This window comes from Poeciliopsis prolifica, unplaced genomic scaffold (genome assembly GCF_027474105.1).
Source record: "Poeciliopsis prolifica strain line A6 unplaced genomic scaffold, Auburn_PproV2 SCAFFOLD136, whole genome shotgun sequence".
NCBI lineage: Eukaryota > Metazoa > Chordata > Actinopteri > Cyprinodontiformes > Poeciliidae > Poeciliopsis > Poeciliopsis prolifica.
Window position 1 is genome coordinate 400,011 of NW_026562511.1, and position 25,255 is coordinate 425,265.

General features: G+C 44.7%; 1 protein-coding gene across 10 annotated transcripts; it reads right to left on the reverse strand.

The window, feature by feature from the left end:
- Positions 1 to 525: 525 nt before the first annotated feature.
- On the reverse strand, positions 526 to 24,434 carry LOC129355495 (aspartyl/asparaginyl beta-hydroxylase-like). 10 transcript variants are annotated; one of them, XM_055025086.1, is made up of 29 exons: positions 21,953 to 22,193; positions 21,829 to 21,885; positions 19,563 to 19,742; positions 19,425 to 19,469; positions 17,966 to 18,034; positions 16,516 to 16,656; positions 15,346 to 15,387; positions 15,237 to 15,269; positions 14,520 to 14,564; positions 7,311 to 7,397; positions 7,123 to 7,158; positions 5,937 to 5,981; positions 5,837 to 5,866; positions 5,733 to 5,765; positions 5,625 to 5,660; positions 5,131 to 5,178; positions 4,980 to 5,060; positions 4,812 to 4,850; positions 4,654 to 4,739; positions 4,487 to 4,573; positions 4,267 to 4,417; positions 3,508 to 3,644; positions 3,327 to 3,425; positions 3,155 to 3,244; positions 2,116 to 2,253; positions 1,871 to 2,006; positions 1,703 to 1,794; positions 1,401 to 1,534; positions 526 to 1,321 (listed from the first exon to the last, which is right to left on the reverse strand). In XM_055025086.1, exons 1-29 carry the CDS (start codon positions 22,044 to 22,046, stop codon positions 1,171 to 1,173), a joined length of 2,442 nt encoding a protein of 813 aa, XP_054881061.1. In that variant the 5' UTR covers positions 22,047 to 22,193; the 3' UTR covers positions 526 to 1,170. The 10 variants fall into 10 exon arrangements, with proteins under 10 accessions (XP_054881061.1, XP_054881063.1, XP_054881062.1 ...); XM_055025088.1 differs by lacking the exon at positions 16,516 to 16,656 and having other exon boundaries at positions 528 to 1,321; XM_055025089.1 differs by lacking the exons at positions 16,516 to 16,656; positions 19,425 to 19,469 and having other exon boundaries at positions 529 to 1,321.
- Positions 24,435 to 25,255: the final 821 nt, after the last annotated feature.

The following is a 25,255-nucleotide window of genomic DNA, read 5'->3' on the forward strand; positions in this document are numbered from 1 at the left end:
ATTCATGTCTTGAATCAGATAAAGTTTTATCTTTCTGCGGTTGCTACGTCACGTTTGTTTACAGTTCTCTGCTGCCACCAAGTGGCCACTGGCTGAACAGCAGGCGTAAACATGGCGCCTTTTGCTGGATCTTGTTTTTTGACCCGTGTTAAGTCAAACACCTGAAGCGTCACTACAGAAACACAGCAACTGAATGATGTGCATGAAACTTTTTTAGACGCGTTTCAATCGAGACGGTTTTCAGTTAGATTGTAAAGTAACATGGCGGAGTGACGTCAGCAGGAAGTGGGAGGGTGGGTCTTCCTGTTCATGAATGAGCGTCAGGGCTTCACTCGACCTTCATGTAATGTATTTACTTTCAATGAATGTACAGAAGTAAAGATTTACACCAAGCTGCTGGTTCAGGCTTTTATTCTGAAAGTGATTTCTGAAGGTTCGCTCCATCAGAACTTCCTGTTTCCTTTCCTTAAAACTTTCAGACGCCTAAAATAATCTGAACGGCTAAACTGCGTTTTCATCCATCCTTTAGAAACTGGACTGAACTGAATCTCTGGTTTGGGAACAAAAGGAAAGAAGAAGAAGAGAGTCTGAAGGAGAGTAAATTAAATTAATGCCTTTAAGAAAATCTGAGTGAACTAGAGAAGCAAAAGGAGAAGAAATTATTTCCACTTCTCTTCCAGTAAAACTGAACAAACCAAACAGGAAGAAACGTCAGAACCAGACGCTAAATTTACTTTTTTTTATTTTTTATTATTTTATATAAATATTAATCATCTTTTTAACATCTTGTATTACAAAGTAAATGTGCAAAAAAAAAGTCAAAACCAAAAAAGCTGATCAGGAGCAGAGAGGCGGAGCTAAAGTTAAATTAAAACATGATGCAGGCTTTTATTGTGAAGGTCCAGAGCTTCCTTCAGCTGTAGTGTTTCAATAATTCACAGACAGGGATGGACTGAAGGACGTGGTTCTGGTTCATTATGAAAGGAAGTGAATGGATCCATGATCACGACGGAACACCAGAACCCGACCCGATCAGAACCGGGCTCAGAAAGCCGTCCGGGTTAACGTCCAGTCAGTAGTTTAAAACATTCATCAGTCAGGCCGCTCCTTCCATGACTCAAACCGTGGGGTCCACAGAACCGGGCCGGCAGAACCGGGTCAGAACCGGTCCTAAATGGGGCTGAGCGTCTGGCGCTGGTACTGGCTCAGCTGCGGGTGCCAAACGTCCACGATGAGGATCAGGCGATAGCTGTCGGCCTCCTGCCACACCTCGTGCTCAAAGGAGTCGTCAAAGATCAGGACCCTCCCCTCCTCCCACTCCCTGCCAACAGGAAGTGGACGGTGATGTCACAGGAAGTGGTTGAAACTTTGGGCCGGTGGTCCCGGCAGCAGAGGCTCACCTGGTCTGGTTGGTGCAGCGGATCCTGCAGCCCGGCGCCGGGATGACGAGGCCCAGGTGCATCCGCAGCCTGCAGTTGGTGGGTCCGGTGTGAGGCCAGACGTGAGTCCCAGGCTGCATCACAGAGAACTTTATCTAGGCCACGGCGACAGGAAGTCAGGAGGGACAAACCAGGGACAGGAAGTGAGGAAAAAGAAAACAGTTTAAACTCTGAGATTATTAGCAGCAAAGCTATAAGACACCAAACAGGATGATTGGTTGGAGTTCCCTCCATGGCGGGAGGTTCTGGTTCTGGTCGGGTACCTGCCCTCTCTTGCAGCCCGTCGCTTCAGGGAACCGCTCCATCAGGGCGCAGGTCTTCGGGACGCCCTGGCAGGCGTTTCCCGCGCGTTTCCCTGGAGACACGGATCAACACCAGTTAGCCGAGGTCCGACCAGCGGTTCTGGTCGGTCCTGGTTACCGGGTCAGCACCTTGCTGCCACAGCGTGTACTGGCCCCACTCTCCTTTCTCCCTCAGGTTCTCCTCCTCAGGAAGGAAGCGGCCGCGGCTGCGGTCCATCACCGCCAGCGCTTCGTCCCGGATCGTCTTCCAGTTCCGCTCCAGCATCTGGACACACCGTGGTCCCGATCAGAACCGCCCTGAGCGGTGCAGGCCCGGTTCTGACCCAGTTCACGTGGGCCCTAAGCGGTCCGGGACGGTCGTCACGGCGACGTACCCGGACCAGGTCGGTGTATCCCGTCTCCTGCGGCGTCCACCAGGGCTGAGCCTTCAGTCCCTCCACGTTGTAGAGCGAGCGCTGCCACACGGAGGCGAAGTGCCCTCGTTGGTGACCCCGCTCGTACCAATGGTACGCCTGCAGATGGACCGGGTCGCTCAGTCAGAACCAGCACAGACAGAACCAACAGAGGGCGGGACCAGGGGAACCAATCCTCACTCCTGATTGGACCAAACCAGCTCAACTGCTTTCAGGTCAACCAAATTAAACTTTTCATTAAATTCTGACCCAGTTCATGTGTTCATGTCCCTTTAACCCAAACCATGGATGAATGAATGAATCAGAAAGCGACACCTTGTGGCCTGCTCACAGAACTGCATACATCTGACCTTTATAATCCAGAAAAAAAGCAATAAAATCCAAAAAACACAAAATATTAAATACAATCCAGGTATAAAATAAAATTAAATTGATTAAATTAAATTTTATCAATTAAATAATATTTTAATAAAATCCAAATAGATTCCAGTGCAAACCAATAATCCCAATAATTGTAAATTAAATTAAATAAATTCCAAATAGATTCTAAATAATATATTTTTCGGCATTCTAGATCATGTTTGTTACATAACTACAATTTTGTCTTGAAACTCCCTTCAATATCAATAAAAACTTTTTAAAACACATAAAACATTAATAAACATAAATAGTGACTTTTTTCATTAGGAAGGAAAAGCTGAGAAAATAACTAATGAAAATGTTCAGTTATGGGGGAAACAGCACCACCTGGTGGACAAACATGGACATTACAGCATTTAAAGAAACGCGTCAGCAGAATGTTTTAAGTTTGAAGTTTTTGTTGTGATGAACAAATGTGACTTTTTTTTGACATTTTAAGCTAATTTAATAATTTAAATAAGTGAAAACATGAGCAACATTCATTCAGTGGAGGAGAAAATGTTCTGATCTGTTCATGAAGCAGTTTTAACTAATAACTGATGATTTCCTGATTAATAACTGATATTGATCAGTCACTCACGCTGTCGTCTCCGACTCGCTGCAGAGCGTCTCCCAGGTGGAAGTAAAACCTGCCGTCGTCGGTTCCCGGCTCGCCGGACTCCAAGCCTTCCTGCAGAAACGGGGTGGGGAGGGGCGATGGTCATTCCTCATTAATAATCAATAACGCAGTGAGCCAAAGCTGCCTGACCCACCCTGAGGAACGGGATGCTCTCTGCGATCCTGTTTTCCGCCTTCAGGATGAAGCCGTAGTGAACCTTGGCAAACCCGTTGCTAGGGGCAACAGCAAGGACCTGGGGGCGGGGCAAACGACACGCAGCCAATCAGCAGGGAGCTTAAAACCCGAAACAGGAGCGTCTGAGCGAACCGACGCACCTCTTCGTAAACCTTCTTGGCTCCCTTGTTGTCGCCTAGCAGCAGGTGGGCGACGCCCAGGTCGTTCCTCAGGTCGACGTCGGCGGGAAAAACGTCGACGAGTTTCTGCAGCGTCGCCAGTGACCCCCGCATCCGACCTGGGAGCAACGCAACATGAACTTTGACCCCAGGGTCCGGCCTCCACATGCAGATCAAAGAAGAGATTCTACTTCCTGTTCCTGTTTTTAACATTTACGTCAAAAATCATATGAAATCCCAAACTACCCAATTACATCCACCCAAATAAAAATAAAACTGAAAATATCCTAATAAAATTAAATGAAATCCAAATAGATTCCAATTCAAATCCATCAAACTCCAAATAAAAATGAAATCCAGATAGATTACAGAAAAGAATAAAATCCAATGAACTTCAAATAAAATTAATTAAAAAATGCAAAAAATATCCAAATAAAATTAAATGAAATCCAAATAAATTAGCAAAAGTCCCAAAGAAATTAAACTAGAATCCAGTGAATCCAAATAAAATCCAATTCAAATCCAACGAAATCTAAATTAATTCACAGGAGAAACGCTGAGTTTAGAGCATCGACATATTAAACCCGGTCCCGGTCCTGACCCGGTCCTGACCCGGTCCGACCCGGTCCCCGGTCCGACCTGGTCCTGACCCGGTCCGACCCGGTCCTGACCCGGTCCTGACCCGGTCCCGGTCCGACCCGGTCCTGACCGGTCCTGACCCGGTCCCGTCACTGTTGTTACCTAGGAACTGCTGCCTCTCAGCTCGTCTCTTCAGCGCTGCCCTCAGCAGGTCAGAGGTCACGTCGGGCAGCTCTGCGGCCTCTCCGTACGTGTTGATGGCGCTCTGCAGCAGATCGTTGCTGCGCAGCTTCTCCGCCAGATCGTCCTGCACCTGCCGGGTCGACACTGTGTTACGGACCAGAACCGGCCCGGCGCTGCGTACGGCCCTCCTGTACCCTACCTGGGCCTTCCCGTAGCGAGCGCGCGGGCTCAGAGGGTGCTGCTGGACCAGTGAATCAAACGCCTTCAGGGCCAGGTCCAGGTTCCCCTGAGGAAGAGGAGGAAGAGGAAGGTCACGGCGTGGATCAGCCGGAGGAAGAGGAAATGTCTCCCGGTCGGTTCCTCTACCTTCTTCCTCAGCCTCTCCGCCGCATCGATCTCTGATTTGATGCTTTTATCCATCTTGTTCAGCAGTTTGGGTTTCTTCTTCTTTGCTGGAGGACCAACAGAACGACAGAGGAGATTAAATAAAACCACAGAAGAAGATTTCATGATTTTATTTTTACCTTTTTCCTTCTGCTCCTCGGCCGCTTTCTCTGCTGCTCCTGACCCACAGAACCGAACCAGAGGTCAAAGGTCAAACAAACAAACTGGACTTCATTCTAACGGTAGAGCCGGTCCTTGTCGGCTGGGTGGCTCCGTGCAAAAGTCATAAACCAGCAGCGAGTTCTCACCATCAGCTTCCCGCCTGCTCTCTGTGGGTCGGGTCGACCCAGTCTGGGGTTCTGGTTCTGCTTTTGGAGGCTCCTCCGCTTCTGCAAATCAGAAACTTGTCAGTGACTGAACTGAAACAACGAACAGATTATTTTATCATTTTTTTCCCACCTGCTTCCTGGGAGAGTTTGGAGCTGGTCCGGTACCGACCCGATTCCCCTGCAGAACAACAGCAGGACTCATTATTACAGCTTCATGCATGGAAATGTGAAGATAAAGAAACGAGCAAATTAAACAAATATTTAAAGTAAAACCGAAATTACAGTAAAAACTTTAATAGTCACTAAAATAATATTTAAAGTAAAACAGAATTTAAAAATTACGGAAGAATTTAAAACAAATTGATTTAAATATTCAAGCTAAAAATATGTAAAGTAAAAATATTAAACCTCTTATTTCTATAAAAAAGTAAAACGTTATTTTATAATTATCAAAATAAAATTTTTGAATTTCTTCAATAATTTTAATATCAGTTACATAAAACTTGTTTGTAACTACAGATTCAGTTTCTCATCATTTATGAGACAGACGACCACCAGGGGGCGACAAACAGCAATCAGTCTGACTGTGACCAGAACCACAACCGGGTCATTGGTCGGACCCACCTTCAGTCTCCTCTTGCTGGTTCTCCTCCACCAGAACTGGACCAGGAAACACAGAAGGTCAGAATCAGAACCACTGAATGATCAGCAGCAGGTGGGGGAGGGGCTCACCTCCTGTGGTGTCGATGGAAACGGGCTCCTCCTCTGGAACAAACACAGACTGGTTAGAACCCGACAGGACCGGGTCTGGTTGTGGTTCTGGTTCTGGTACTGACCGTAGTGCTCTCCGGGTTCTGCCGGGTCGTCTGCAGAACAAACAGCAGGTTCATAAGGATCCACAGACTCTGGACAGGAAACAGGAAGCTACAGACTCACCTGGAATAAAATGGCTGTCGTCCAGCGGCGGCAGAGGAACGGCGGCTGCAGAGGAAACAACAACGGTCAGACTGCGGATCGAACCCGGATCTCTGGCCCGCCCGGTTCTGGAAAAGGTCCGATACATGCAGCCGAGCCGGTAATGGAGCGGCTGATTCAGAGACAGACTGGATCACAGGCGGGAGGAGAAGATGAAAGGAGCATGTCTTAAAGACGGCTAATATGAAGCTAAGCAGTGCTAACCAGTTAGCCAGCGAGGCTAAAGGTAGAATAAAGCTGCTTTAACACAACGTGGAAACGTTTTGATCTGCAGCGCAGAGCAGATTTCATGCAGTGGTGGCCATGCTTCTGCTAATGCTCTATTAGCAGAGCTAAAGAGCTTATGCTCTATTAGCAGAGCTAATGCTCTATTAGCAGAGCTAAAGAGCTTATGCTCTATTAGCAGAGCTAAAGAGCTAATGCTCTATTAGCAGAGCTAAAGAGCTTATGCTCTATTAGCAGAGCTAAAGAGCTAATGCTCTATTAGCAGAGCTAAAGAGCTTATGCTCTATTAGCAGAGCTAAAGAGCTAATGCTCTATTAGCAGAGCTAAAGAGCTAATGCTCTATTAGCATAGCTAAAGAGCTAATGCTCTTAGCATAGCTAAAGAGCTAATGCTCTATTAGCAGAGCTAAAGAGCTAATGCTCTTTAGCTCATATTTTGCTTACTACTGTAGCTTTATTTTGAAGACAATAAGTGATCTTAACATCCTAAATTACCTTTACTAAACTGTTAGCCTCCTCACAACACATGGAGGGTCTGAACATTATTGAATTTAGAACTTTAGCATTAGCTTCAACTAAACTCTATGCATGTCTAATCTTTTAGCATTAGCATTCGTTTCTGGTAGCTTTAGGGCATTAGCATTAGCTTCAACTACCTACCACTTGTATTGAGCACTGTAGCGTTAGTTTTACTAAATGCCATGTGTGTATAGAGCTTTGCCATCATGCTAACTGTTAGCGGAGCCTAGCACTGCTGTGGTGCACTAAAAGCCCCAGTGTGATCTGGTAAATGTTAGCTGTAGAACCTGGTTCTGTTTAGCAGTCTTTCCACCGGTTCTGAGTTACAGCAGCAGCTGGACCGCCGCCAGACCCTAATTGAGTTAGTCATCCCTCACATGCAGCAGCCGCTCAGCGGAACCAACCTTGGATTTCAGACTCCAGGTCCTGAGATCCAGGGACTGCAGCAGAGACAGCGTTACCGTCCTCATGCCAACAGGCAGCAGGTGAGCAGTGAGTCACAAACATGAGTTATTTCAGCTAAATAATCCTGATTCGGGTTTAATCCTCTGAACCTGCTGCTGCAGAGAAAGGACAGGTGTCCATGTCCCACCTGATGTCTCCTCGGCTCCAGGACCGTCCTCCTCCGGTTCTGGAGCTCCCTTGGTCGGCGTTTCCACCTCAGGTTTACTGGGCTCTTCTAACAACAAAAACACATCAGCAGCTTGTTTATTCAGCTGTCAGTCACTTAAATCCTCTTTGGTTCTGATTCTGATGGTCAGGTTGAACTCCATGTGATTGGCTGACCTATCCAGAGCAGAAGTGTACCTAATAAAGTGGCCACTAACATCTGGCTAAATGATCCCATCAGACCTCACCTGTTCTCTCTTCAGGTGATCCCCCCTTCAGCGCCGGCGCTGCTCCCAGCCCTGTTGGCAACCCAAACAGTTTAAATGGGACCGAATGACCCAGGAACCCGGTTCTACATCAGAACTGTCCAGGAAGCCGGTTCCCCTCCAGAACCGTCCAGGAACCCGGTTCCCCTCCTGAACCGTCCAGGAAGCCGGTTCCCCTCCAGAACCCAACCCCAGAGCAGAACCTTAAAGGTAAAGATCATGTGCTGCAGCAGGCGGCCATCGGACCCAATGAAAACCCACTGAGGTTTGGGGTGTGAATACTTTTACAGGCTCCAGCGCCCCCTTCAGGTTGGTTATCAAACAATGGGAATCAATTAATTCTGAAATTTGACCTTTATTACAAGAAAAAAAACTTTTCTTTCTTGGTGTCATTTTTATAACTGTTAGAAACTGATGAGAATAACTCAAATAACCTGACCTTTGACCCCAAATCTCTGTTGGAGAAATGGAGGAGGTTCAAACTATCTCTTCCAGCCGTCATATCCCCTACTGCAACGTCTATCTAACCGTACTGCCAGGCAGAGGTATAAGAGGAGTGGCAAAAACAAAGGAGCTGGATCAGCAGATGTGATGGAGTATTCTCTGATGCCTGGATGTTAAGCGTTTAGCATGTCGGGGAGGTCTCCATTCAGAGGGAAATTCAGATCAGGTGCAAGACTGACTGCTACTGGAGACCCTTCCAGCAACATCTCCGTTTGGAAAAGTCTTGTAGAATCTAAGTAAATGAAAAAAGGAGCTTCAACTGAAGCCAAAACATTTTCAGTTTTATTAAAATACAGACATGAAATACATAAAAACAGCAGAAACCTGCAGAGTGTCTGACAGATGTGGTTTACAGGCCGACGTCACCAGGAGGAGGAACCCAGAGGATCATGAACGCCAAACATTTCACTACAAACTACAAGCTCAAAACATTCAAGAACAAAATCCATGAAATAAAACAAATGAACTTAAACCAAAGCAGTCCTAACAAACAACCACACACATAAACATGAGGTCAGATCCTTATGTTAAATATATCAAGTTTAGAATAAACTAACTTAGTTTCAGTGCTTCTGCTTTTTAAGAGGCTTTTATTGATTGTTTAAAACATAAAACTGACAACAGTTACCATGATTACAGGTTGAATGTTTGTGAACCAGGAGTAAGGGGGTGGAGCTTCTGATGCAGCAAAGTCTGTTTGTATAGCGCCCCCTGCTGGTCCCGTGTCAACGATCAGTTACACAACAGCAATATTCAAACGCTGCTGGGGTCTTCTCGGTCCTTCCAGCTGTCTGTTTCATACAGTGGTGGACAAACATCTGCTAAGAGAGGAGCTCATTTTTAGCTTCACACTTTAGCTAATTAATTGGTTGTTTTGTAAACTTTCAGTTGAATAAAGTGTGACATCTCTATTGAAGTTCTTGTAATTGACTGTTGAGCAATGTTATCATTAGCTTCTGCTCCATACCGTGTTAGTGTAGTGCCTTAGCGCTACAGTGCCGCTTTAGGGTTAGCACAGCTAACGTTTTAGTTCCTAACACTGGTTTTAGGCAACATTTTTTAGAAGTACAATGCTTAGTTGCAACTTTTTCAGAAGTTGGGGATGTTTCCTAAAGTCTTTTGAGATCCAAGACTTTTTTTTTTTTTTGGCCATTAATGCATCAAAATGTCCCTCTCTTCAATTGGCCCAAACTGGGATCAGAACAGCAATCTGGGAAGGTCTGAAAAGCTTTTAGGAAAAAATATAGAATTTAATACAATTTCATATTTGTTATGGTTACTTTTATGATCATCCCCATAGATCATCCAAAACACGCAACTATGAAGAAAAATAAAGTGGCTAGGAGTATCTACATGGAGCACCAGCTGATATAAACCAAACACCAGAGTGGGCTGATGTAGAACGGTTGACTGGGTTTGAGTCCCGACCTGGGGACCTTCTGTATGTCTATGATACATACGATACGATCGGGAGCAAGACTGACTGCTACTGGAGATCCTTCAGTGGCAGTCAGAGTACCTGGGGGTACTCTCCAGGTACCTGAGGGTACTCTCCAGGTACCTGAGGGTACTCTCCAGAGTACCTGCTACTGGAGATCCTTCCAGTAGCAGTCAGAGTACCTGGGGGTACTCTCCAGAGTACCTGCTACTGGAGATCCTTCCAGTAGCAGTCAGAGTACCTGGGGGTACTCTCCAGGTACCTGAGGGTACTCTCCAGAGTACCTGCTACTGGAGATCCTTCCAGTAGCAGTCAGAGTACCTGGGGGTACTCTCCAGGTACCTGAGGGTACTCTCCAGAGTACCTGGGTACTCTCCAGAGTACCTGCTACTGGAGATCCTTCCAGTAGCAGTCAGAGTACCTGGGGGTACTCTCCAGGTACCTAGAGAGTGAAATCTTGGAAAACTTTACTTATCTGTCAAAATAAAAGTATCTGATTCAACTTGCTAAGAGTTGGATACAGAGGAGAACTGGTGTCATCCCCTGTACTAACCAGTGCAATACTGTACTAGTGAAGTGCTGATCCACAGCTGCTTTGCCGTGACGCACAAGAGACAAGCATTGTACCTCTTGTGGCACGTGAAAGTCAGTGGATTTCAGGTTCATCAGCTTATTCAACTATGACAAGACGATTAATGCACAAAACCCTATAAACTCAGAAGTACACAGCAACAGTATTTACACGGACTCAGCCACAGCGGTCAAAAACTTAGTCCATCTGGGTTCATAGCCTGCCTACCACCTGTCACCCCTCGGCTCGTACAGCCCATCTATAGAGACCAAACAGAATTTGGCTCCAATATCCCAACAGGTATATTGCATGTGTCCAAACAATTCCAACCCAGATAAACCTGGTTTTTAAACCGGGAGTTCAATCGTTTCCCTGGACTATAGAGTAGGATGACATTCATCAGTCAGTTTTTAGTCCCATCAGCAACCATCTTGTCCCTCTTGATGGCTGCTGGAGCTAAAGCTTGGGAAGCATTGTAGTTCGTCTCTGAAAGGTCTCGTCTCTTCATGTCATTCTTTGTGGCATTTCGTTGCTTCTCCTTGGCCAACATGTCGGCCTCCATCTTGTCCTGGAGGGCCTTCTCTCTAGCCAGCCGCTGTCTCTCCATCAGTTCCTTCTGTCTGGACAGCCTTTGTTTCTCCAACTTGTCCCTCTCCTGCTTCTCCCTTTCCTTCCTCAATGCCAGGTCTTTCTCTGATCTCTCTTTCCTGAGCCCATCGAGCTCTTTCTCTAGCAATCCTCTCCCTCTCTTCCTTCTCTTTAGTCGCTCTGTCTATCTTTTCCTTTTCAGATTTTTCTTTGGCCGTTCTTTCTCTTTCTTTAGCAATCCTTTCCAGTCTTTCTTTTTCTAGTTGCTCCTTCTGTTTGGCGATTCTCTCTCTCTCCTTACCAAGTTGTTCCCTCTCTATTCTTTCTTTCTCTGCTTTCTCCTTAGCAACCCTTTCACTTTGGAGTCTCTCCTTCTCCTTGATGAGGCGCTCCCTCTCACTTCTCTCTTTTTCTGCCTCTGTCGTTCCACTCGTTCCCTCGCTAGTCTCTCCTTCTCCACTCGTTCCCTCGCTAGTCTCTCCCTCCACTCGTTCCCTCCTAGTCTCTCCTTCTCCACTCGTTCCCTCGCTAGACTCTCCTTCTCCACTCGTTCCCTCGCTAGTCTCTCCTTCTCCGCCTTTTCCCTCGCTAGTCTCTCCTTCTCCAGTTTTTCCCTCGCTAGTCTCTCCTCCTCCAGTTTTTCCCTCGCTAGTCTCTCCTTCTCCAGTTTTTCCCTCGCTAGTCTCTCCTTCTCCACTCGTTCCCTCGCTAGTCTCTCCTTCTCCGCCTTTTCCCTCGCTAGTCTCTCCTCCTCCAGTTTTTCCTTTTGCTCCTTTTCCTTTTCCAGTCTCTCCATCTCCTGCTTTTCCTTTTCCTCCTTTCCAGTCTCTCCTTCTCCACTCGTTCCCTCGCTAGTCTCTCCTTCTCCAGTTTTTTCCTTTTCCTCCTTTTCCAGTCTCTCCTCCACTCGTTCCCTCGCTAGTCTCTCCTTCTCCAGTTTATCCTTTTCCTCCTTTTCCTTTTCCAGTCTCTCCTTCTCCAGTTTTTCCTTTTCCTCCTTTTCCAGTCTCTCCTTCTCCACTCGTTCCCTCGCTAGTCTCTCCTTCTCCACTCGTTCCCTCGCTAGTCTCTCCTTCTCCAGTTTTTCCTTTTCCTTCTTTTCCTTTTCCAGTCTCTCCATCTCCTGCTTTTCCTTTTCCTCCTTTTCCTTTTCCAGTCTCTCCTTCTCCAGTTTTTCCTTTTCCTTCTTTTCCTTTTCCAGTCTCTCCTTCTCCAGCTTTTCCTTTTCCTTCTTTCCTTTTCCAGTCTCTCCTTCTCCACCCTTTGTTCTTCTATCCTTCTCTCTTCTTTCATTTGTTCCTGTGCTGCTTCCAGGTCCTTCATCTTCTGTGCCCAAGCCGCCTCCCTCTCCTGCTCCTCCTCAGCCAGGAGCGCCCGGATCTCGGCCAGTGCGATCCGAGCGATTCTCTTGGCCTCCATCTTCTCGTGGATCAGCCTGAGCTCCTCCCTCAGAGCCGAGCGCAGCTTGACGCCTCGGATCAGAGGACCCGAAGTCTGAGCTGAAAGATTTCAGTGGAGCGGTTAGAAAGGATCATCTCCACAGACGGCAACGAGGATGTGCGAGACTCGTTAATATTTATGGTTTCAACTGAAAACTAACATGAACTTGAGTGACATCCTTTTGTTTGTTTTACTGACTGGAAACACAGACATGATACTAAAGGTGCCTATTGTCATCACAATATAACCATGCCTATATCACTAAGGACTGCTTCCTAAGGGTCAGGGGTTCAAACCTTAAAGTTAATAAGATATTCAGCCTGTTGGAGGAATCATCTCCAACTTGAGCTCATCTGCCTAGAAGACATCATCCCATAACCTTGTCCTTCCAAACAGTTGACTGGTTCTGTCATTAAGCTGCTACAGCATGCAACAATTAGGATCAATTAGTGATTAGGCCTGTCACGATAACAGATTTTGTTGGGCGATAAATTGTCTCAAAAATTATTGCGATAAACGATAATATTGTTTGAAGACCTTTTTACATCGATTTAATGGAAATTACATAATAATACATGTGATTTCCTGCCAAAGATAGAAACACTTTGCTTTCAAAAGACACTTAACACTGGGACTGATACACAAAATAAATAAAACCAAAAATAAAAATAAAAGATTCTCAGTCTCCATTAACAATAAATGTACTTGAATAAAAACTGAACAACATGAAGCCAAAGTGGAAATAAACACTGCATTCAACCAAAAGAGTTCAGATTATGAAGTCTGTATAGTTTATTGCCCTTCAGTAATCATTAGATTTAAATAGAGAAGAATCAGACTGCCTGATGCAAAAATTCAAACTACAGAATTTTTTACCCGAACGACAATCTTAGAACGTTCTTCGTTCTAAGATTGTCACTAGTGTGTTACGGTAGATCGTCGTGTGTTACGGTAGATCGTTGTGTGTTATGGTAGATCGTTGTGTGTTATGGTAGATCGTTGTGTGTTACGGTAGATCGTTGTGTGTTACGGTAGATCGTTGTGTGTTATGGTAGATCGTTGTGTGTTATGGTAGATCGTGTGTTACGGTAGATCGTTGTGTGTTACGGTAGATCGTCGTGTGTTACGGTAGATCGTTGTGTGTTACGGTAGATCGTCGTGTGTTACGGTAGATCGTTGTGTGTTAAGGTAGATCGTTGTGTGTTATGGTAGATCGTCGTGTGTTAAGGTAGATCGTTGTGTGTTACGGTAGATCGTCGTGTGTTACGGTAGATCGTCGTGTGTTACGGTAGATCGTTGTGTGTTACGGTAGATCGTCGTGTGTTACGGTAGATCGTTGTGTGTTAAGGTAGATCGTTGTGTGTTATGGTAGATCGTCGTGTGTTATGGTAGATCGTCGTGTGTTACGGTAGATCGTCGTGTGTACGGTAGTGTACGGTAGATCGTCGTGTGTTACGGTAGATCGTTGTGTGTTACGGTAGATCGTCGTGTGTTACGGTAGATCGTTGTGTGTTAAGGTAGATCGTTGTGTGTTATGGTAGATCGTCGTGTGTTAAGGTAGATCGTTGTGTGTTAAGGTAGATCGTCGTGTGTTACGGCAGATCGTTGCTCTGATCTAAATCAAGGATTTATCCAGACTGGGAGAGTGACGCAACCTATTGAATGTGACCGAATGTAGCCATTGATCTGAATGTAGCCAATCAGAAAGCGCGGATTCTCCTCCTGCTTTCTGAGGGAAACACGGAGGGAATCCCGAACAGCTGACACGATGCAACCCGAGGTCCAGCAGACATCAGAAACAACATGAATGTTTATTCAACAGTTTGTGCAAAAAAATATAAATAACTAGGGGAGGAGTTGGAGTGAAATTTCTACCAGAAAACCCGGTAACTTTTCAGCTGTTCTTCATTAACGTGACATAAATATAATGATTTTCATTCAGTCAGACTGACAGTAGCTACATGCATTGCAGGCAGGTAGATTGTAGTAAGGAATTGATTAATTCCTGGTTTCAAAGTTAGTGAACTGGACTTATTATTTTGTGTCCATTGTTGGACACAACACGGTTCGATCGAACCGTTATAGCGAGGATTTCTGTCGGCTGATGTGTCTCTCAGGTTTTGATAATGAGTCGACAATCGGCCACAAGATGGTGCAGCGCGCTGGACATTACACTAAGGAAATAAGGAAGTAAGGGAGGGTCAGTGGAGTTGAGCCTTTTTTCATTCAGTGTCATCAACAGGAAGAGAAAAAGGCAGGAAGAAACGATATAGCCGATAATTGAAATGAGGTCGATAGTTTTATCTTATCGTGCGATTAATTGACTTATCGTTTATCGCGACAGGCCTATTAGTGATGCTAATTATTTCATGAACATTTTAGTACCTTTGGTTTGGTTTGTTTCAGCCTCTCCTGAAGTCTCACCTGGTGCTGAGAGCAGAAACAACTTGTCAAACTGCTGAGGTCGTCCACATTTACTCTCATGCTGAACACAACCATCTCACAGGCGAGCATCAGGGAACCTCAACCAAAGCCGAGTGAAAGGCTTTCTGGGAGCTAACCATCTTATCTCCAAAGATTAACAACAAATCAAAATGTTAACCGTTTTGCTTTCAGCACGAACAGCTCATGATTAAACATACGGAGCAGCAAAACAACAAAACCATGCGATTTAATGCAAGGCAGGAAGTCCATGCAGATCAAGAAGCATCATGAACATTTATTGACAGTGATCCATCAAGAAATCAGCTGACGATCAGAATCAGCCAAACTGGTGACCAATCAGCCTTTCTCTTGTAACCAGTAAACTCACCAGGACCAAAACCAGTGAGCAGATTTTGGTGCAGCCATTCTTAAAACTGAACTGAATCATGTCTTTGTGGCTCAGGAGAAACAAAACAATCAACTGTTCAATACAGCAATCCCTTTTCTACAAACGCCTAATAAAACACTGGTTAGTTTAAACAGGTAAAAATAAAGCATTAAAGTTTGTTGTTTAGTTAAAACTGTTATTAAATGTTAAATTGTTGAAGAGATTGAAGGTGTTTCCAGCTGAATCCAACAGACATGCTGTCAGGTTCAACATGGAGATACCACTGTTACCTCTGTGCCTCCCTCTCTTCTTCTTCTTCTCCTCTACGGAGTTCAGAAACAGAAACACGCATCAGGTGAGCGCGGCGCTCCAGACAGACCCAAACCCAGCCAACCGTACCTGTTCTGATCCGCTCAGAGCTTCCTCTGAACGTCCTCTGATCTGAGGGGAGAGCTGCAGCTTTAGCTCAGGAAACAGGAAGAACAGCTGATGAAGTTCAGGGAGGTTAAAGGTCACAGGAGGGATATCAACAAGGATGCAGCTGGTTTCAGGTTTAATAAACGAGGTTAACCTTTGGTTATAAAACAAAGTGTAAACACACCAACCATGCAGTTCATAGAAATTGCATGGTTTCTATGAACCATTCAGACTAAAAAAACTTGAGATTTTACCGACAATCAGGAAGAGACGTTAACGCCCGAAACTAAACTGATTAGACACAATCATGTTCAAGCAGCCAGCCAATCAGAACGCAGCAACGAGTGCATTCATTTAAACACAAAAACATGATTTGATCTCAAAGAGCAGAAGATTTTAATGTCAATACTGCTGACTCATAATTATTCTTGACTTGTAACTTATAATATGACAATAAAATCAAAATGAACCAAGAATAAAGTCGTAATGATGTAATTTTATTTTTACATGACTTTGGTCACGTTTGATCTTAATTATCCAAGTCTTTATCTCATTAAAACCAATTTTTCTCATAATTTTAAAACTTTTTTATGGTAATATTGCCTCTTTATTTTTCTAATATTAACACTTTATTCTAAAATTATTAAAATTCTAATATTATTATGATAATTCTTAGCCTGGTCCTAATAATCTGTTGTACCGAAACAACAAATTGCATACATTTTTATTTATCTAATAATAGCTCAATAAATAAAATAAAATCTGACATAAAATCATGAGACATTATGTGGTTATATAATGTTGCAAACTTTTAATTTGAGCTAAAATATTAATTATTTTTCTTTCTGATCAGCTTGTATGAAGATGAAAACTGGTTATAATATTAAAAGTGACCAAATAAAACGGTGTTCATCTCTTCCTCTTCAGTTCTCCTTGTTTGTTGTACTTGTCTCCAGAACCCAGTCTGCCCAGTCTGCCCAGTCCGGTCCTGCAGTGGGAACCGCAGCTCCGGCTCAGACCCGTTGGATCTGGTTCTATGCCGTCAGACTGCCTGCTTTCTGTTCTACTGGTTCTGCAGGTCCAGAATGACCCCTTTGACCTCCACATCATCAGCGGCGGCCTCTGCCCCTTCCTCCTCCTCCTCTTCCTCACCTCGCTGTGCGGGGGGAGAAACTACATCATAAAGGAAGGTGAAGAAGCCATAGATCCAATCAGAGCCCTCCTCTGCTAAAATGTTCAGAACCTCTTCGAGCGACTCGCTGTTGGCGCTACGGCCGCCATCTTTGGTCAGGCCTGACGAGAGAGAGGGAAAGAAAAGGAGGGAGAACGGGATGGAGGGGAAGATGGAGGACTGAAAATAAGGAGGAGTTTAAGAAAAGAAAACGATAGGTTGGAGAAAAGGACGACTGGAACGAAACCAGGATGAAAAAATAAAGAAATGATGAATGAGGGAGAAAGATTGAAAGTTAAAGATGATCCAGAAACATCAGAAAAAACACTTTCTCTCAGTCTCTTCTCGTCAGCTGAGCCGGTGAAACAGCGCCCTCTGCTGGTCACAGACACGCTTCATCTTCCTCTCCGTTTCCAGCCTGATTCACTGACCAGATGCAGCTTCTGGGTACAGAACAGCTGCAGAGATTCAATCTAAGAGCAACTAAACACCTCCGGACAGTAAAACAGTCGGTTCAGCCAGACCGGACCGGACCAGACTGGACACACAGAGGAGGAAAAACACGTCACACAATCAGAAACTACACAAAGACGCTTCATTTCTGCTCTTAATGCTCTAAAGTTAGGGATGAACACGTCACACCGATGTTAACCTAACCTTTGACCTCTGACCCTGCATACGGTCACATGCTCAAACAGAAACACAAACTGTTCATGTCAGCCCAGTTTCACTGATCAGACTGACGTTCATTTTGTGCATCCATGTCAAAGGTCAACTTGATTCAAATCTCTGGGAGTTCCACAAGGATCAAGCTTGGTCCTGTTGCAATGAGCAATAAATCAATCACATCATAGTTTGAAACGAGATCAATAATTTCCATTTGCATCATTTATCATTTTTCTCCTTCAAAAACTGGATGATAAAAATCTTCAACCTGCTGTTTGAGACAAACAGCAGGTTTCATTTGTTGCTTCTGTTCTTTTACTTATTTTGGATGTTTAAAAGTTTTCCAGCTCCAAGGTTAAATTAAATTAGTCCTTTATTGATCTTTGAGAATCTGTTCTTGCATTATTATTATTATTATGGCATTATTACCATCATATTCTCTGAAAATGGCTTGAAAACAACATTCTCCTTCATGGCAGTGATGATGCTATTTGCCGAAATATTAGTGATCAATTGAATCTTTTTCACTGCGCTGCTCATTGATTTTTATCAATCATTGCTGAATCTCCAGTCAGCATCCAACTTTCACTGCAATAAAACTCAAACGACAGAAACACTGGAGGACGTTCATGCGTCTGAACAGCCGGTGCTGTTAGTCTATGAAGGATGAGCTCAGGGGTTAAAGGTCACCAGGTGATTAAAGTTTTAAGCCCAGGCCTTCATGTAAACCACATCAGTCGTTTAGCAAGGAGGAAATGGACTTGCCGAGCAGAACTTTGGCGTCCTCCACATCGAAGTCTCCGTCTCCATCCGTGTCGTAGGCGGCTAGTTTCCCTGAGGAAGAGGAGTTTCCACAGTCAGGATGAAGGCTTTCACATTAAATCGGTTCAACAGTTTAACTTCCTGACTGTCAGAAGATCCCAGCTTGTTCAGTTAGCATGTACGCTAACCGCTCATTCTGAGATCAATGAAGGATTAAAGCAGATTATTTACCACTCTGTAAGCCTCAGGTGGCTATGCTAACTAGCCTTAGCATTCCTGGCAGACTCTGCTATCAGAAAGCAGCTGCAGCATAGCAGAGAGAAGGGGGAGGCTGGGAGAAGCACATATACAAGCATGATAGGCAGCACTAACACCCGCCTCCTGGTTCTGATTGGTTGTTTTATTAATAACAGGTAGAAAATGGTTACAGAGTTTACAGCTAAAACTTGCTTGTGGAGTTCTGAGTATATTTACAGAAAAAGAAGTTTTTTTTTAGTCCATATTTATATAAATGTTTTCATTTCTGTACAGTTTTGGCTTCATTGCTGCTCCGACTGTCGTTCTTTCATCATGTCGACTTTTTTGAGTCTCTTTGCTTCAGTTTAGACACTGAATGATTAACTGATTACTAAACCAGCTGATTATTTCAATAATTAATTCCTTATTTTAGCTCTAGTTGAATATAAATTCTCTTTTTCATATATTTCAAGTATAAACAGTAGAAAACCATGAATCATTTTCCATCGGCTGCTCTGAAAACAAACAACATAAAATCAGTTAATATCTGTGAGACGATGCAGAAGTTCTTCACGTCGCACAGGAAACAAACTACGAGTGTCTTGTTGGGTTGAAACTTGTATTTTATTTTGTTTTATTTTTTATAATTTAAAAATCATTAAAAAAAAACTTAAATCATAAAATAAAAACTTTTATGAAAACTAACAGATCTGAGGATGAAACTGACAATTAGTTTGAGTTTATGAGGTTGTGAAACTGCAGCTTTCTAAACACAATTTGAGACGTTTCTCCATGCGAGGCGTGAAGTTTGACTGGCTGGTGATGAAAGAGGAAAAACGTTTCAGAGTCATGAGATCAAAGGAGATGAAAGAGCAACACGATGCAGAGGAAGGATGTGGTGAGGATGACTGCGGTCGTCTGTCAGCCTGAACCTTCAGAGAGACAGAAGCAACCACAGAGTCAGAACCAGGTTAAACCGGGCCGAACCGGGTCAAACCGGGCCGACCAGAACCTGCAGGCTGCAGAGGGGAAGTTGAGGCTTCATTGAAGCAGACAGGCTGGAGCAGTTTGTCTGCACAGCCGCTCAGTTCCCCTTATTTCCACTAAACCGCAGTGAGATGTTTCGGACTGATGGCGGTTCCCTCTTTGTCAGCGCTAAGCTAACTCACTAACTGAACCCTGCAGTAATCAGGCTGAGGGAAAACGGGGTGAAACGCTTTCATACCTTGCAGAACTTCAGAAAAGTTCATACGAAACTCCTGCGCCCTCGCTGCATGCAGAGGAAGAGGGATGAAGGCAGAGGAGCAGAGCGGTTAGAGACGTCACAGAGCAGCTGCTCGGCCCTGTGCGGCGGCCATCTTACCCAACACTCTGTCGTAGTCCACGATGTCGAAGTAGAAGACGGCCACGGAGCTCCAGACACCCAGAAGAGCCACGACCACCAGCCAGGTGAACATGGAGAACCTCGGACCGCCATCCGCCGCTCCGGGTCCGGCTTCGGCCCGCTTCCCATTCTTATGCTCCACAGGAGCCGGCCGGCCATCTGCACACATCACCAGCAAACAAAATCACAGATTTACTGATTTATCTTCTATAAACGCCTGGGTGGACTTAGCCCCGCCTTCGAGGCACAGCTCCTCCCCCTCTCAGCTCCTTCAGACTAGCCAGCTGCAATTAGCAAACCACTGGTGGAGCTCCTGAGCTCTGCGTAGTAGATTTTTTATTTAGTTTTTTATATACTTACCAAAACTATCACCATATTGTGACAGACAGACATGAGACAGATCATCTGTGAGAGCAAATCTCCCAATGCTAACTCGAAACAACCAATCAGAGGCAGGAGGCGGGTCTTAGCACTGTCAATCAACTTTCCCCTGGGTCTCTTTTACACTGTAGCTAGCATAGCATGTTGTGAATGCTCAGACTAGTTAGCATAGCCTCTGATGACAGCAGAAAAACTGTTTTAATGTAAGATTAAGTTGTTTCCCCACAATTAGCACATTTGGCAGCAGGTACATGGGGGTAATTGACAGCGCTAAGCCCCTTCTCCTGGCTCTGATTGTCTGTTTTTGGTCATTTCTTCAGACATAGCAGATTGTCTTGGGCCTCATAACAAACTGTCACAACATGGCAACCCTTCAACAAACATTTAGAAAAGTATTTTTTAAAGTGTAACTGCAGCTTTAATTGTCAGCCTGGCCGCATCGGTCAGGCGGTGAACCGAGGCGTTGTCAGTAACCAGCGTTTCTGTCATGGAGACGACTGAAACATATTCAGGGTCATGAGGAGATCTGATGCAGGTCGTTCTGACCCAAACGGGTCGCTGCAATTCATCAGCAAAATGTGAACAATCATTAAAGACGTTCTGGTGCGAAAGACAAGACGGACATTTTAGGATCTAAAATGTTAGTTTTATCCTTTATAAAACACAGACATCTTGGTTTTATTTCTATTGTGGAAAGCAGAACCAGAACCATCGATGAGTTCCTCCAAATAAAACGGGTTTGCTTCCTTTACAATGATGTTCACAAGTTAAGCGACCCACATCCTGACCTTATTGATCAGCATTAACCAAAAATACAGAACAGTTTCAAAAGAATGAGGAAGTAGACGGCTTTTTACCAGAAAAGGCAAACATGTCAAAACCTTTGAATGTTTCAGATCTGCTGTCACACAATCAATCATCTGCAGCAGATCAATCGCTTTTCCTGATCAATAATAATTTCCTTCAGAGGTCTGTAATCTGATGAAGTTTAAAATTATTCTTTATCAGAGGAACACTTTGTAACGAAGGCACTGAAAAAGTTTCTAATCTCATCTTCAGAGTTTATAACTCAGTTTGTAGCTTTTATAAACTCAGTTTTTTAACTGGTAGTTTTTATAAACACTGAGTTTTTTAACTCGGTTCTGACTGCTGCTCTGACCCGGTTCTAAAGCAACCTGCTTGGTTCCTGCTGTGGCTCAGCTTCAGGAGCTTCAGAATAAAACCTCAGGCTAAACTGGAGTTTAAAAATCATTCCTGACGTTCTGATTGGTTGCTGGTGTCCATGTGACCCCCCCCCCCTGTACCAATGGAGACGGTTCTTTGTTCTGGACCAGAACCAGTAGTTTTGGTGGAACTGGAGTCAAATCAGATCTGGAAACAAGAATATAGAAGCAGCATTTCCACCCAACTGGACCAACTGGTTCCAGTTTGGCTGTTATTTCCTGGTTCCTGTTTGGACTGGCTGAAATACTAACTGGAGGCGGGCTCATGGAGCCCAACAGCCAATCAGAATGCTTAAAACTCCTGATTCAGGTTCTCTTCAACCTGCTAATAAGAACCAGTTGGACTGGTACCAGTGGTCGTTTATCACTGGTTCTATCAGGTCCACTGACCAGAACCGGTCCTCTACTGGATCAGAACCCAAACTGCTGCCAGAAGGACCTGGGTCGGGTTGACAGTCCGATTGGACCAGGAATAGAGAGAGCAGCTGTTCAGGACCGAAATATCTGCAGCTGATACCAGCAGCTGTCCATTTGGACTCCTATGGGTCAGACTCAGCACCGGTTCTGACAGGAACCCAGTTAGAAGTAAAAGCAGATCAGAACCAGAACCAGAACCAGAACCATAGCATGCTAAGGCTCACCGGGTTCCTGGACTGACGGCTCCTCCACTGGACCGACCTGCTCCTCGTTAACGCCTCCTAAACGAGCCCACCAGTTAGACCCAAACCCAACAGAACCAGAACCAGCTTCAGCTGCCAGGCCTACCCGTCTCCTGAAACGCCTCCTGCTCTTCCTCCACCTCCTCTTCCTCAGCGTGGATCTCCTCCACAGGAGGCTGGGAGGAGGCGCAGCGCTGCATAGCCCACCAAGCAAAACGGGTCCAGAACAGAACCAGAACCACACAGATATTACTCCAGAACCTTAAAGATCCTCCAGCTACCTGGAGCTCAGAGAGCTGGCGATGAAGAGGGAAAAGCTCCTCCTCTTCCTCCAACAACAGCTCTGAGTTCACAAAGCATCAGAACCCGAGCCGGAACCCGGTCCGGAACCTGACCCGGTTTATTATTAGAGCTGACAAAACCCAGAGAGGCTCCAGGAGAGCCTGGGATGCCGCAGAGCGACCTTGACTCGATTCTCCTCCTCTGTCCGTCGCTTAGCATCAGAAAACAATAAAAAGAAATAAAATGAAAAACAGACAAAAGACAATAAATGTAATTATTAAAATATAGGAAATAAAGCAATAAAGTCAAAATATAAATAAAACTTTAAACAATTTTTAAAAAATAAAATAAAGACAGACAAAAACAAAAGATATTAAATAAAAAATAAATAAAGAGACAAAATTAAAAACTAAAAGAATCAAGAAGAATTCAGTTCTGCTGAAGAACCAGAACATTCTCCTGGTTCTGGACTCGACCCAACAGGTCAAAGGTAAAGAGCCTGCTATTTATGAAATATACAGGAAAAGATCCTGAGATGGTTCACAAATATACATACACCAGCCGGTACCAGACGGTACCAGACGGTACCAGTCGGTACCAGCCGGTACCAGACGGTACCAGCCGGTACCAGACTGTACCAGCCGGTACCAGTCGGTACCAGACGGTACCAGACGGTACCGGATATATGTTTGTAAACAACAGAGCTGAGATGAACTTCAACCCTCACAGCCTCAGTAAAAATCACTGAAGCTAAAGATAGAAATCAACCAGCTACACCTACAGCTTCCTGCATGACCTCTGACCTCCAGCGCTGGGCTTGGTCACAGTTCTGGAGGTGAGATCTGTGAGGTGACAGGAAGTTCCCTCATGAAGATGAGCTGCAGCTCAAACACATCCTGCTTGTTTTCAGCTTTTAGCATCGATAGCAGGAGGCAAGAAAACAACTGATGGAGGTCAACCTGAGGAGGTCAACTTGAGGAGGTCAACCTGAGGAGGTCAGCCTGAGGAGGTCAGCCTGAGGAGGTCAGCCTGAGGAGGTCAGCCTGAGGAGGTCAACTTGAGGAGGTCAACTTGAGGAGGTCAGCCTGAGGAGGTCAGCCTGAGGAGGTCAACCTGAGGAGGTCAGCCTGAGGAGGTCAGCCTGAGGAGGTCAACCTGAGGAGGTCAGCCTGAGGAGGTCAACTTGAGGAGGTCAACCCAGGAACAACTACCACCCCACAACACCAATTCAAGTCAGAAATACTTTATTTATCTGTCATATAGCCCAAGTATCGTCAGTCAGTTTTTGTGCTAGCAGATCCAGGGAGCAGCGGTGATGCTCCATCAGCTCTGCTTCTCCACCTCCTCTGCTTTTGCCGCTCCTCCTTAAATCTCTGTCAGTCTGCATGGTGAATATTCCCCGAGTATTGAATTATTTAATGTTTAAAGTGAGCGTGTCGGTGTTTCTGGAAGCACTTCAGACCCAGTGAAGCTTTTCAGAGAATCACAGGAAACGGAGTCCTAACAAACATGACTGAGGGTCAACAACCTCTCCGGACACATTATTAACACACCCCGCATCATTAGTCATATTACCAACACAAAACATCCTTTAGAAACACACAACATCCAGCAGAGACTGCGAACATCCAGCTTAGCCTCTGTTAGCAGCATAAACACAGGTAGCGGCGCTAGCTTAGCGCCTAAACTGACTCCATTCGAAATTCTGCTCGTTTTAGAAACTCTCCTTCATGGTTGAAATAGCAAACAAAAAATGGAAATTATGACTGAAACACTATAGCATAAAACACCCAGAAGAATTCGGCGTTACCAGCATCAACACATTTGGATATTTCTATTTATTTTCTTAAGTTCTTAAGCTGTTCTAATCGCTAATTAGGAGGTGGTTTTAGCCCCAAAAACAATAATCTAAACATCTGAAAGGCAGAACTGAAAGCCGAAATGACGTGATTCATAAGTGTATGGATACGATCAGGTTAGTATGGTTGGGTTTTTTCTGTAATCACTTCAAAAGAAAAAAACTTAAAATCTCAAAGTCTTCTAATAGAGTTTCGCTTGAAGGCGCGTCTCGAGCGCATAGTAAAAAAACATAACCAACCTCTTTTATTGTGAGTTTTTGAATTCTTCTTCTGCGCCATTTCTTCCTGAGTTCCCCGCTGTTTGCCTCCAGCTGAGCAGCAACAACATCCACCTGCAAGCCGCCGGAAAGCCCTCTGGACCGGACTGGAGCTGCGGCTCTTCTGCCTCTCGGTGATGAAACGATCAGTTCCCCCAAAATCTCCTCTTCACTTGGATACCAGCAAAGCCGAAGTCCATGGTAACCGTGACTGGCATCGGCCCGACCAATCAGAGTGCCAGAAACAACACGGAGGCGGGTGTTGGGGCGGGTTCTCCTCTGGGTTGACCAATCAGATTGCGAGGCAGCTTCCAGGCGTCGCCTCTTTTCTTTGGAAAGGAGGGAAAACGTGGCAGAAGGAGGAGAGGAGTTTTAAACATCTGGGGCGGAGAATCCTATTAATGATCACACCGCGGCCTCCATTAAGAATACTTTAATTACAAGTGAGAAAAAACAACAGCAAACAATAAAAAATCAGCATTAATTTAATCAGGGTGCATAAAAACAGATTCTGTCCTGAGCGATTCATCGTTGAGTTTTTCCCACATTTATTAACCTTAAGTAAATAAAACATCTCATATCTTTAACAGCTTTACTTTAAGTTCATGCTTTCCTCAACCATCTCACGTTACCTTATTAAGTTTAAATAACATTCAGACAGGAGAATATTGATTTTAATGCACCGATAAGGAATTTTAACTAAATAAACTTAGAACATATGCTTGTACTTACATATTAAATCCGCCTGGGGGCGCCATTGTAAAATCCAATGTAAAAAAAAAATCCCCGTCAACAAATTCTGACTCTTTCTTTCACACGCGTCAAACAAAATGTTTTTATGAGTTTCTGTTGAATAGTTTGTTGGTTGTTCTGCAGCGGATATCCCATTATTCCCCCTGGAATCACTGGGTTCTTCTGCCCCGCTCGAATACATCCTTGCAGGTGCATCAACTCACTTATGCAACACACAAGACACAGGAGACACCACCAATATCAACCAGCAACTACACT